Raw genomic sequence first — 14,557 nt, 5'->3', positions numbered from 1 at the left:
AGTCCAGGATGGCCCCAATGAAGTCTATTCTCTGAGTGGGAACCAGAGTGGATTTTTCTATATTGATCATCAGGACTAATTGCCTGAATAGGTCCTTGATGATGCCCACATGGCAGGTGACTTGTGTCTCGGAGGTCCCTCGAATGAGCCAGTCGTCGAGATACGGGAAGACGTGTACTTGACGACGACGGAGGGAGGCGGCGACTACAGCCATGCATTCTGTGAATACTCGTGGGGCCATAGAAAGGCCAAACGGAAGGACTGTAAATTGAAAATGTTGATGGTTGACCACAAAACGGAGGTACCGTCCGTGTGGTGGGTAAATAGCGATGTGAAAATATGCGTCCTTCATATCGAGGGCGGCATACCAGTCTCCAGGATCCAAGGACAGGATGATGGTCCCCAGGGATACCATGCGGAACTTCAACTTTATCATGAATTTGTTGAGTCCCTGCAGGTCTACGATAGGTCTCAGACCTCCCTTTGCTTTGGGGATTAGGAAACAGTGGGAATAAAACCCCTTGCCCCTTGAGTCTTTCGGTACCTCCTCTATAGCTCCCACGGTTAGGAGCGTCTCTACCTCTTGCAAGAGGAATTGCTCGTGAGAGGGGTCCCTGAAGAGGGATGAGGATAGGGGGTGGGGGCGAAATAAATTGGAGGTGATATCCCAATTCTACCGTGCGTAGGACCCAACAATCCAATGCGAGTCGGGCCCATGCAGGGAGGAAATGGGAGAGGCAGTTGTAAAAAGGCGGAAAAGGATCCTGGGAAAGAACTGGTATGCCGTCCTCGGGCGTCCCTTTAAAAGTTTGGTTTTGGTCCCGCGGGTGGTTTGGTGGGGCCCTGATTTTGACCCCCTTGGGGCCCAGACTGCCTTCTGCGATTCCCCCGGCCTCGTCTTCTGCAGAGGTCCTGTCGCGGCCTAGGCGGGTGGTAAGCGCGCTGAGGCTGACGACGGAAGGACCTGCGCTGAGTCACCAGGGTGTGCATTTCCAGCGAGCGCATGATCACCCTGTTGTCCTTTAGGCTCTGCAGCCTAGGTTCAGTCTTTTCAGAAAATAGGCCTTGGCCCTCAAAGGGCAAGTCTTGCATAGTCTGTTGTAACTCAGGTGGGAGGCCTGACACCTGAAGCCAAGATATTCTCCTCATGGCCACCCCTGAGGCCAGAGTTCTGGCTGCTGAGTTGGCCATGTCCAGTAAGGCTTGGAGAGAGGTTCTTGCCATCTTCTTTCCTTCCTCCAAGAGGGCTGCAAACTCCTGGTGGGGGTCTTGGGGAACTAGCTCCGTGAATTTGCCCACCGCCGTCCAGGTGTTGTAGTTGTAACAGCTAAGTAGGGCTTGTTGGTTCGCCACCCTGAGTTGGAGGTCTCCAGCAGAGTATATCTTGCGGCCCAATAAGTCCATGCACCTAGCCTCCTTGGATTTTGGAGCAGGAGCTTGCTGGCCATGGCGCTCCCTCTTGTTAACCGATTGCACGACCAGGGAGGAGGGTGCACGTACAAATACTCGAACCCTTTCGAGAGTACCATGTACTTCCGCTCAACTCCCCTGGCCATGGGCAGAATAGAGGCTGGAGATCGCCAGATGGTATCGGTGTTTGCCTCAATCGTACGAATAAAGGGCAAGACTACTCTTGTGGGGGTGTCAGCTGATAAAATATCCACCACAGGGTCTTCTATCTCCAGGACCACCTCCACCTGAAGATTCATATTCTGGGCCACCCGCCTCAGAAGATCCTGATGGGACCTCAGGTCAATTGGGGGAGGGCTGGAGGAGGATGTCCCCGCCACCGCCACATCTGGAGAGGAGGAAGAGGAGAGGCCAGGTACAAGAGAGTCCTGCGTGGGCTCTTGTTCTTGGGCGGTGTCAGGTTCAGGTGGGACCTGAGAGTCTGTTGGTGGAATGGACACTTCATTCATACCTGCAGGAGGGGGGCAGCTTACAGTCGCATTTGGCACCCGGTGTTCAGATGGCACGGAGTGTGGGGCTTCTGGGTGCGCATCTTGAGCTTGGTGATATGCCCAAGGTGTCCAGAATGACCACTGATGAGGCCCTTGGTCTTGATCTCGGGTGTCCTGGAAGACTCGGCTGGGCACATCTGAGTCACGGTCCTGTGCATAGGAAGGACTGTGCATAGGAAGGACTCTGCACGGTCCTGTGCATAGGAAGGACTGTCCGCGTGAGATGACACTGAGGTGTGTCTAGATGGTCAAGGAGGAGCTAAGAAACTCTGAGAAGGGACCACGTCTCTAGACGATCTCTCTCGGTGCGGCACCAGGCACCATAATGGTACTGTGAATGAGACCGGGACCTGCGACCGTACCAGTGCCAGGAGGTCAACCGGGATCTCGAGGCTCGTCGCCTGGAGCAGCTGCGAGAGGCGCAGTGCCAGTATCGGTGCTGGGAGCTGGATCGGTACCGGGAGTGCCGGGCCAGCAAACAGGACGCTGAGCAGTGCCATGAGTGCGACCGGTACTGTGATGGAGAGCGGTGCCAGGACTGTGAACGGTGTCGAGACCAGGACCAGGATCGGCGACGGGACCGAGAACTCCGGTGGGACCGAGATCTTCATTGGTGCCTCTCAGCGGTGCTGACGGAGGGTGGCCTCAGCAGGGCAGGCTTGCCAATACACTGAATAACCTGCACCGGCGGTGCTGGGGGTTGAGGCAGTGCAGACTCCGTCATTGCAATCAAGTCCCTCGCAGTGGAGAAGGTCTCAGGCGTGGATGAGATAGTGAGCTCAACCACAGCATGCGCTGGGGAGCTTTCAGGCACCGGACTCGACGGTCCTTGTGGGACCGGAATCAACGGCGCCGAAGCTGGCGGTGCCGCGCCAAGTGTCGGTGCCGGGCGGTCCGACTTAGGCGGGCGCTCCGACTGTGGTGCAGGCGGCTCCGAAGCAGCGGGAGTCTTATGATGCTTCTTGACCTGCGGCGACAGGGAACGGTGCCGAGCCGACATCGGTGCCAGCAACGGTCGGTGCCAAGGGGCCTTAGCGGTACCGGGGCAATCCGGAGCCAAAAGAGCGCTTCTCCTTGAGACAGACTGTTCAGCACTCGGTGCCGAGGGCGTTGGACTAAGAGCTGCCTCCATCAGGAGCTGTTTGAGGCGAAAGTCCCGCTCTTTCTTCGTCCTCGGGTTAAAGGCCTTACAGATCCGGCACTTATCTAAGAGATGGGATTCCCTGAGGCACTTAAGGCAGGAGTTGTGGGGAGCTCCCATTGGCATCGGCTTATAGCAGGCCGTGCATGGTTTGAAGTCCGGTGACCCGGGCATGAGCCCCAGTACTGGGTGGGAGGAAGGGGCTAATCCCCGATCCCCTCACTATTATATACACTAAATATATCATAGAAATGACTAAAACTAACTACAGCTATAGAGATTGTAACTATATACACAACTATTAATAAGGAACTATGAGTAGCTAGGGAAGTGGAGATCACCTAAGCTGCGCTCCACTGTTCCAACGACCGACACGGGCGGTAAGAAGGAACTGAAGGGCCATTGGGTCGGCAGGGGTATATATTCACCACCACAGCGGTGCCACTCCAGGGGGCGACCCAGCCGACCCACTGAGTGTTGCTAGGGTAAAAATCTTCCAGCGAACGTGCACGCGGAGCGCGCACACCTAATTGGAATCGATATGAGCAAGCACTCAAAGAAGAATGGCACCAGATGCTTCTTATCCCAAACAACCCCTATATAGAATGCTAGAATTTTCAGATTATTCCTTGGGCAAATCATGCAATCTAGCCAGGTTCCTGTTCCAGGCATACATATGAGTGTAACATCCTGTTCCTGGTCAGTCACAGTCTCCAACATTACTTTTCTCTGGGATCTTGAAAATCCCCCGTCCTTGATACTGTCTTCAGAGGCTCGAAGGAAGCTCTAGTCTGAAAAGCAAAGCTAAGAATGGCCTCCTGGGGTTCCATTCTCATCTCAGTGGCTTCACGGAGGAAACATGCTGGAATTTACCAGTCAGAAGGTGTTTTTCTCTGACCGCAAGTGCTGCTAAGTCTGCCTGGCCTCAGAGAAGTGCTGGAATTATTCTGGCTCATACATAAGCACCAGTAATCAAGATTCTGTCAGCTAGTCTGTCCCCTCAGCCACACCAAGGTCTTCCACAGGGTTGCACAGGTGTAACTGAAGATAGAATTTGACCCAGCAGCTGGAACTCAATGAACTGTTCTGTTCATGGTGCCTGGGCCAGACATGGCACTGCAGGGCTTCTTTGGCTCAGAAAGTCAGCAGCCCTGGTGCTGAATACACACAGAGAGCAGGTCTGTCAGTGAGGGTGGTGCCATTTTTAGTCACTTTCCAAGACATCTTGGGCAAGATACTTCACCTCTCCTTGCCTCAGTTTCCCACCTTTGTAAAGTACTGGATTGAAGGAGCTAGATGAGTGCAAACCGTTACACCTGAGACATTGGTTTCTCTCACAACACATTGGGGGTTACTGGAACTTTGCATTTTCAGAGATGTTCTCTGCTCTGATTGCCGTTTCATCTGTCACTATCTTCTCTAATTTCTCACTTCCCCAGAAAGTCTATTGATTGCAATGAGCAAAGAGCTTCCCTGATATGTGGGAAGAGAGGCCAAACTTCAGTGCCAAGTTTACTAGTCCAGAAATCTGGACTCTCATCGCTGATGACTCATTTACCACCTTGGGATCGAGACCCCCAGATAACTGTCCAAAGCCACCACGTTAGCCCTAAGGCTGAGAGGAGGGGAAGTGCTTCAGTGTAGTGCTGGGGCAAGCTGGGCTAGGAAGCAGCTAATCAGTGATATTCCACTTAGTTTGACAGGACTGGCAGAGGAAAAGGAAGATTACAAAACAACAACAAAAGCTGCCAGCCAAACTTTTGTTTGAAAGCCTGTTCGGTCTAGACTGCAAAGAGTGAGGAAGGAACAGCTCAGAACCACAGCTGCTAATGGTTATGGATTTGGCAATCATAATGTCTTTGTTAAAAAAGTTAACTGCCTTACCACTGAGGTTACAAACCACAGCCTTGATGCATTGTTGCAGTCAACATTCTCCCTGCTGTTTTTGAGAGCTTACATCTGCTGCTGGTGGATCATACGCTGGCAAGCGGCACAGGCTCCTTTCATGGAGCTGCACAAGGAACTTTGCTAGGCTGCCTTCATTTCCCCTTTTTCCCACAACTATGCCCCTCAGGTGTCGCTTTTTCCTCTGCCTGCTTATGCAGTATTCCGCTATTCCGGAGCACAATCAGATCCACGAGCAAGAGGGAGGATAGGCAGGGGCACTGCTGGATTCTCTCCAGAATGGCCTTTTCAAGTCAAGCACCACTACTTTCCTAGGGTGTTCTCTGCATCAGAGTTCCCAGCCCAGATCTGCACCACAGGCTGTACCTGGCTATGTAAGGTGCAGGGGGAAGTAATTATGATTTAATAGGAATGGGGCTTCAAAAGATAGATGAACATTTAAACTAGTTCAACGGCATTTGATTTTAAAATGCTGAACAGACCCACACTGCTCTGTTCTCAGAAGGCTTGGAGGATTCAAGGGTGCCAGACAACCTGGACTGTGAGCCGTCCTCCTCTGCTTTCCCAATGCCCAGGCTCACCACTGCCAAGTGATTAAGTGCCACTGAAGCCTTCAGCAACTCTATTCCCTACCCAGAAAAACACCTGCCTGCAGTGAGCCAAGCAAGCTACATTTGGGTTGGCTGACACATTTATTGGATGACTGATGACCAACAGGAGAAACTGGGTAGAATTGGAAAAACATTCACCAGTATAAAGGCTGAAAGGTACATTTCACACATTTTCTTGTTCCATGCCATCCTCTCTTATGGCCAAACAAAAGGCAGGATCAGGAAGAAATCAGAGGACTGGAATGGTGGGGGAAAGAGTGCTTCCTTCTGCCTTAGCAACTCATGGTAGCATTGTGAGAGTGCTTCTGTCAGCAGAATAAAGTCCTTTTATAAATGATTACTGAGGAATTAATTATTCAAATACCAAGAACCCGCGTTAGCAAATGGTTAAGGAAAAGAATGATACAGCAGAGTCCAGCTAATGCCATGAACAATCCCACAAAGACCCTTAGCTAGAAATTAACAATTAATGTATCCACCCAACTCCCTGCTCTGGTAAACTTCATCACTCACTATCACTCTACCTACCCAGCCTTGGTTTTGACCCCTAGCATTGCTCTGTAATGAAAGCAAATTGTTGTATGCATGCTCTTTGTTTTAGATATTGTTGATTAAATTATATCAGGGTTCCACCAATTCTCACAGTGGGATGTATTGGTGGAATCCAGATGTTTTTACAAACGGATTTGGAAAGATTGACCTGTTTGGGGGTATGAAATGTATTAATTACATGGTGATGAAGCCTTATGTAAGTATGTGCACTCCTTGCACATTTGTATTTGAACTATATTAACTGTGTTGAGTAACAGCCAAAATATTCTTATTCTCACACACACACGATAATTTTTCACTTGTGGGTAATTCCCTAGCCTTTTAAATCCATGTCACTGAGCAGACTCTACTTTTTGGGCCCAGTCTTTAGCAGGACCTTGTAGCAGGCCAGCAGTGTTTGCCTGAAACAATCCAACTTCTCAGCTGCTGCTCCTGCTGTGGAATGCTAAGAGGGTTCTAATCACAGAAGTGTAGGACTGGAAAGGACCTTGAGAGGTTATCTAATCCAGTCCCCTGAACTCAAGGCAAGACTATGTTATAATTAGACCATTCCCAACAGGTGTTTATCTAACCCGTTCTTAAAAACCTCCGATGATGGAGATTCCACAACCTCCCTAAGCAATTTGTCCCAGTGCTTAACTACCCTGACAGTTAGGAAGTTTTTCCTAATGTGCAACCTAAACCACCTTCATGGCAGCTTCTCGTCCTATCTTCAGGAGGTTAAGGAGAACAATTTTTCTCTCTTCTCCTTGTAACAACCTTTTATGTACTTGAAAACTTATCGTTTCCCCCTTCAGTCTTCTCTTCTCCAGACTAAACAAACCCAATTTTTTCAATCTTCCCTCATAGGTCATGTTTTCTAGACCTTTAATCATTTTTGTTGCTCTTCTCTGGACTTTCTCCAATTTGTCCACATCGTTCCTGAAATGTGGCATACAGAACTGGACATAATACTCCAGTGGAGGCAGTATCAGCGCGGAGTAGAGTGAAAGAATTACTTCTCGTGTCTTGCTTACAACACTCCTGTTAATATATCCCAGAATGATGTCTGCTTTTTTTCCCCAATAGTGTTACACTATTCACCCATATTTAGTTTGCAACCCACTATAACTCCCAGATCCCTTTCCACAGTACTCATTCCTAGGCATTCATTTCCCACTTTGTATGTGTGCAGCTGATTGTTCCTTCCTAAGTGGAGTACCTTGCATTTGTCCTTATCGAATCTCACCCTATTTACTTTACTTTTCCAGGTCATTTTGAATCTTAATCCTACCTTTCAAAGCACTTGCAAACCCTCCCAGCTTAGTATCATTCGCAAACTTTAAAAGTTTAACAATTTACTAGAGCAGATGGTTCATTACCCCACTCTGGAATAAGGGAGCGGGGACTTGTTCTCTAGAAATTGAAGATCTAGGGTGAGGGCTGAGCAGTCTGGAGGGAGGAACTCAAGAAGCATCGAAGTCTAGGAAGGTTTGAATTGAATTTTGTTACCTTATCTTTACTGTCAGCATTAGTAAAATCAAATACCAAAGAGGAGGTGAATTTCGACTCTCCGTAGAGTGTGGCCTGTGTTTGAGAGCAATGTTAAGTCCCGAACCATGGAATAGCTTGCTAAAATAGTAGCAAAGGCTAAATCTACAATCACCATTAATTAAGTCATATGCTTCAGCTTTAGCCTCAGTTCTTCCCTGGGGTCTCTGAAACCAGAGAAGAGGGCATGCTATCCACTATCAAAAGTTGTAAAACCAACATTCAGTTCCTTTGGGCATGCTAATGTGTTCCTAAATTAATCATCAACTGGCAATTTCTCCTGCATCTTAACAGATTTGAACAGTAAATTTTTAATATCTGCTGGCTTATGCTGAGAAGCTAGAGTATCAGAACAAGCTCTTCTGAAAACTAGAGAGCTTTGGATAAGGAAAAATTCAAAAGGCCCTGAAGGACTAAAATCCAAATTAACTGTATCCCTAATTTGCTCTGCTTTTTCACAGATAAGCAAGACCCTGGAGGAGGACTCTCTTGCCTGGAAAAGTATACTGAGAAATCTCAAACAAGAGGGTTGGTATAAACATGCTCTTTGCACCATCTGTAGGTCTCTGCAAGCCAGAATTAGACCTAATACAACCTGATCTGGAATTAGATTACATGTGATCAATGCAGGTTTAGACACTGTGGGCCCCTGAGTTAGAAGGGCATGGATGCTGGCTACAACTGCTAACTGTGGCATAGATACACTACTTTCTGCACCAGGCTAGTCAAGTTCCAAACAAATCTCAAATCCTCACAGAGACCTTTTGAACAGTAGACACGTACAACTCAGCAGACTCTTATCAGGAAGTAGAAGGTTTTAACTGCCACAGTGAGAAACAACGTCATTAATCCCTCTTCAAAACACAGATCACTCGAGATCTGAGATGGAATTCCTACCCCAACAGAAAGTACAAACAGACAGGTGTTCTCATGTGTGGGTTGCCACTGCCTCTCACACATAACCCTCTTGTTTGAACCCTGTGTCAAGAAACTTTTAGTCAGAAACTGAAACATGAGAGGGCCTTTGCAGATCCCCCAGGATAACTCCTCTGAAATGTTGCCAACTCTCACAATTTTATCATGAGGCTCACAATATTTGATGTTCTTAAAGTTCCAGCCCTTGGGGTCAGATAACTGAATGAGAATCTCAGTTTTCTTTTTAAAAAGGGTGTGTGTGAGGGGAAGACATTCATGGTTACAGAGAAAAGCTTGAAACATGACCGGAGCGTACCCTAAAGGCTCAAAACCCAGAGGACGAATAAAAACTCCAAATTTACTGGTGTTTTTTTTTTTTTTTTTTTTTTTAAATCTGATGATTTCTGAACACTTGGAATTGGCAATACTGCATCAGTGTGACTTTTCTTTTGCACTTTTAGAATAAAATACTTAGGACTTGCACTCATTTTACATTCACATGTTCCAGAGATGGTTTGTACAGTAAATTATTTACATCTTTACATATCTATATCGTTTCACTATTTTATGTTCTATAATTCAGTTACCGTGTTCCTGAGATGTATTTTTCTCTCTTTGATTTCTTGTTCAGGGGCTGATTGCTAGTGTATATAGGGAGTGGTCTACATTACTGCTTAAATCAACCTAACTTACGTCACTCAAGGGTGTGAAAAAGACACCCCCCCTGAGCGACGCAAGTGACAGTGACCTAAGCACTGTCCACACCGGTGCTATGTCAGTGGTACAGCCGATACAAGTTCCACCTCTGGCGGAGGTGGAGTAATTATGCCAACAAGAGAACGCTCTACCATCAGCATAGCACGTCTTCACCAGATGTGCTACAGCGGCATAGCTGCATCGGTGCAGCTGTGCGGATGTAGCGCTCTAGTGGAGACTTGCCCTTAGTCTCTCATCCTAAGAATGTTATCTTCTGGATCCTAAGTACAGCAAGATTCATTTATTGTATTCCTGCATGGGATATTAATTGTTTCTTGTATTCCTGGCACCCTGGTATTTTTGGAGCACCAGGTTCAAACTCAGTGGAGTGGGAGTAGTGAAGCTTACTGAAAAGGCACACTTGCCCTTCAGGCACAAAAATTTAGCAAAGCCCCCTTACACAGACTTAAAGTGGCAGGTGATTTTTCACTCACATGTGAAATGTAAATTCCTAATTTCTTTCCAGCATTATTATCTGGTATTTAATACCAAGGTTTGATCTACCTGTAATTACAGATATACCCACCCACTTTCAAAACCATTTAGAAATACCTAAATAGCTGATATGAAACCGCTTTTTGGTAATTAAAATAAAAGCTGGTTTAGATCTCAGATCATCAACAGAATATGAATAGACCTCAGTGCATTAATTGTAAATCATCTGGTTCTTTATTTCCCTACCAAGGCCTGCCTGTAGCATTCTGTGTTTCCCCAGTTACAACTGATGAGCTCACTAACACCTAACACAGGAAAAGGAACGCAGCTCTCTGCTCTGCTTGTGGTGTTAGTGAGGTCAGCCTGGAGCAGAGAAAAACAGCCCCTTAACTCAGCTCTTGGGAAGTCACCATTAGCACAGCTAAGCGCAACAAAGGGGCCATGTGGAGTTGAATTTCCATTTTTTGAGGCTCCCATTAATGAAAGCAAGTGAACCCACAACACGCTACAAGAAGATGGGAGATCTGTCAGCACAGGCCAGACATTCAGAGTTAAGCCTGCCACATCCTGGGCTGTCTGAGCAGCAGAGCAGACCTGTAACCAGGCTGAGTGATGGGAGGAGTTATAGCTTCACTCTACTGTTGACAGTGCAATTCAAACCATTCATGTCAGGTGGATGTTGTACCTGATGATAACCCTTTATATGCCTATCCCAGGATCACAAGGAATGACATGGCCTCACACCACTTCTGCTAGGGAAGCAGTATACCATCTTATAGATGGAGAAACAGGCACAGAGAGGTTAAGTGACTTGTCCATGTTCACACAGCAAATCAGTAGCACAGCCGGGCTTAGAGCCCAAGTCACCTGATTGCAGGTCTGTGGTGATTTTAGCCTTAAGACTGTCTTTCACCTCCCACCCCAAGCCCCTGGGCATGCCATTAACACAGGACCCAATACTGCAACTCTTCCTCATAGTTAGTCCTCAATCATGCAGATTGCTGCACTGAAATCAATACGACCAGTCATGCAAAAACTACACCTTAGTACGGGCTGAAGGATTGGGCCCACAGCAGTGATCTCAACATACAAAGTCACAGTATACATACAATAAGTCCTCAGATTAACAACTAATAAAGAATACACCAATTAGACTGTGAGGTCTCTGAGGTAGGGACCATCTCTACCTGTCTGTTTGCTCAGCACAATGGGGCCTCATTCTGATTTAGCCCTCTGAGCAAATCTGTAATCTAAATATTAAAGGATGAGATGGAGTGAAAAACCGCAGCAGAGTGTCATGGAAATTAAGAGCTGGGTTTTAGTAATCTTCATGAATAACCTGATGGAGAAAGCAAACTGCAAGGAAAGAGAATCACCTTTGCCTACAGAAAAGATTAGACAAGTCAAATCAAACTTCTCGATCTCCAAAAAAACGTCGCCTCCATCGTGCATATTGGGCAATTATTTAATTTTCAAACCATCATCCACTGATGTGGTTACATGGCATCTGTGTAATTACTCCATTTCCTGGAAATGTGAAAGAAGTATCAAATGGGAGCTGAGGGGGTGAGGGGCAGATAATTAAAGGAGAATGTTTGCGAAGAAGTCTAGCATGTCTTGCTCTCGTGGAGGGATCGCTGCTGCCAGGTTTGCACAGTTTATCTTACTGTATTGTCGGGTTTTAAAATATTTTCTCCTACGATACAAATACAAATGTGCAGAAAACTAGGTGCTCTACCCCACTTACCCTAAAGCCAACAGGGATTTGTCTGCACTAGGAAAGGAACCCATTGCAACAGCTGGCTTCTCTATCAGGTGCTGCTAAAACTGTGTTGAAAATAGATGAGAATAGACAGGACCAAATCACATGCAGCAGTGCTGAATGTGGGTTGGTCTTGTCTACATACTAGAGACATAAAATGTTAACCGGCCTTAACCATTAACTCCCAGGACAGCCCGTCAACCCCAGTAACCCCACACTAGCTGGCCCGCCAACCCCAGTGGCCCCGCGCCGCCCGGAGCAATCCTGGCCGCACCAGCCAGAGCGTCCCCAGCCCCAACGGCCGGCCCTCTAATCAGTTAACTGTTTAAACAAAATATTTTGTAATCATTTAAACAGTTAACTTTTCAAACAATATTTATATCGCTTCTACATACACTCAGAGTTAAACTGTTTTCACTCTGATTCAGCGACACTCATTATTGATAAGAGGCAACAACTAAATGTTGACATCGTCATCACTGATATAAGTGGGAGCACACTCAGGTCTTCATATTAAATTCAAGCCAATACATATGGGGAAAAATACCAAACCCACAAATAGTGACTCGTGGGTAGCATTAATTCTGAAAGAAACAGCAAATTCGAGACTCTATACATTTACAATGCAATACAGTAACAGCAAAAAGCCAGTGTGATTTTGGGCTGGACATGAAAAGGCAACATAGCACTGAAAGGAGAGGAAAGGAAATTACACAGCTGTGGCAAGACTGCTCCTGGAATAACGTGTTCAATTCTGGTGCCTCAACTAAACAGAAAGATGACAGCAAACTGGAAGGAACTGTGAGACAGCAACAGAGCTGACGAAGAGTCTGGAGGGCTTGATCTATGAGGAGAGATTAAAGGCTAATTACATACAAACTAGGGAAGCGCCATGACAACTGTCTACATGTACCTACGGGGACTAACCACCAAGAAAGAAGAGGAATTTTCCAGAGCGTTTCCATGGGGTGGAACTAGGAGTGATGGGATTCAATTAAAAAAAGAAAAAATATAGGCTGGAGATCGTATCTCCTATCAGTGCACCTGATTAGACTGGGGAAAGTTTCCCGAGGGCAGCTGGGAAAGGAAAAAGGCCGTTATTTGAAACTAGACTGCACAGGGCATTGGCTAATATAGTGTATGGAACAATCAGGCTCTGGCCCCAGGGGATGGAGGTGATGATCTAATTGGTCTACTCCCTTCTTCACTTCCTAGGATTCTGTCACTCTAGGCAGGCTGCATGGCCATGACATTTAAGTGGCCTTTCTGTCCCAAGGCACCCTCTGCTGTTCAATTTTAACACTCCTGTCCCAATTCTAAAAGCCAAACAGATGACAGGGAAAAGAAAAATCCCATCCAGTTCAGCATGTCGCCTTTATCTCGAGTCCCCAACCACCACTCTTCCTGCTTCTGCTTGGTATAAACCCACAGGGCGTGGGAGGGGGCGGGGGAAAGAGGGAGGAGCAGAGCTCTCCCTCATGTGAAATGATGTCACACTGATCAGCTGCTTCTCCGGCAGCCCAAAGGAAACTCACTGCTATGGTACATTCTGCTTTAACCAGAGCATTCTTCTCTGGGACAGCCACTTTATCAGCTTCTTTTTCAAAGAATCCACTTAACCTATGGATAGGGACTGGCAGTGACTGCTGCTTAACTGGGAGAGCATTCACATATATTCTGTTTAATAGGGACCAGTCAAGGAAATAAATGCTGTTTAATCAGATGTCACACTGGTGTGAATTTTAAGCTCCTAGCTCTTAATACAGCTGGTGCCAAACAACGCTGAAATGCAGTGAGTACAGCTTTAATCCAGGACAATAGTGCTTCTCCTACAGTGGTCTGCAGAGTGCCATCAGGTGTGCAGGTGAGCCACGTCTGTCACAATAGCCTTGTTGGCACCAGGAAAGACAAGAACACCTTTCAGCATTGTTCCCCTGAACCAGTGCTGACTGGATTAAACAGAGTCAATAAGAATAATGTAGACTTGACAAAACTACTTCCAAAGCCATACCAGAGGCAGGCTTCCATCATGCTCCCAGCAGCATCAAACACTGTTTTGTCTAGTCTGTACCAGCACTTAGACCACTCTCCACACTGGTCCAGGGGAAACTCTGGCTGAAATGTGTTCTCTTCCCAGAGCACACAAGAGTAGTGGTTCTTCTCACCTTACTTTAAATCCTTTCTTCAGTATTCTCCTTACCTTCCCATGGATCAATGTACAGATACAAGTCAGGGTAGTCTGAAGATCAGTACGTAGACAGTTAAAAAGTCAGTTCGGATAGGCTGGTTTTCCTTACTCACCTGCTCCTTGAATTGTTCTTGTGATAGACAGTCAGTCAAGTCCACACAACCCAGGAGGCACCCAGAAGGATAATCTCTGGGAAATTCCACATCTGCATCAAGAGAAAGAAAAGGATTGAACACACACACTCTCTGTGATTGTCCCATTTCTCAGTAAGCTCTTAACTGGAAACACACGCTCATTTGCACATCTCTCCCACTCAAACCTCTTGAGGCATAAGAAAAATTTGAATCATAGAACATCAGGGTTGGAAGGGACCTCAGGAGCTCATCTAGTCCCACCCCCTGCTCAAAGCAGGACCAATTCCCAACTAAATCAGTGTTTATTTTCTGTAATTTCTTTCATATTTTGGGACGCATGGTGCATTGCTTAGGAAACATGGTCTTGGAGAACTGGCTTAAGCTGGACAGATGATGGTAAAGACAAAGACTGTGCATGGCTCTGCCAACACATCTCCATCCTGTCTTGCTACACCTCTGCTGTAATGTACTGGGGTTCCCAATACACTCAGTCCATGCACCTCCATCCTGATAACCACCACTCCCATTATTCCAATCCTGAGCCAGCCCTTTAGCAGGAACTGCTAATGAGCACAATACAGCATTTTAGATCATGCGGTGCTTTGGAGATGGAGGCAACTGTCAACTGCCAGCTGAGCCAAAGTGACCTTAATAAAAATAGACTAAC

At 46.8% G+C, this 14,557-nt stretch overlaps 1 protein-coding gene across 4 annotated transcripts in view; it reads right to left on the bottom strand.

Annotated features, from left to right (window-relative positions):
- Positions 1–14,557, bottom strand: part of TRIP4 (thyroid hormone receptor interactor 4) — a 59,081-nt gene that overhangs the window by 23,469 nt on the left and 21,055 nt on the right. For 3 of the 4 annotated variants that reach the window (XM_050967435.1, XM_050967437.1, XM_050967436.1), the window contains exon 11: positions 13,870–13,961. In XM_050967435.1, the coding sequence (XP_050823392.1) occupies positions 13,870–13,961 (92 nt within the window). Of the gene's footprint in view, positions 1–13,869; positions 13,962–14,557 lie in introns of those variants that run through there. The other variant, XR_007776263.1, reaches the window with a different exon arrangement.

The sequence above is a fragment of the Gopherus flavomarginatus genome, chromosome 9 (genome assembly GCF_025201925.1).
Source record: "Gopherus flavomarginatus isolate rGopFla2 chromosome 9, rGopFla2.mat.asm, whole genome shotgun sequence".
NCBI lineage: Eukaryota > Metazoa > Chordata > Testudines > Testudinidae > Gopherus > Gopherus flavomarginatus.
Note: the sequence above shows the minus strand (reverse complement) of the source record. Positions and strands in the feature narration are given on the sequence as shown.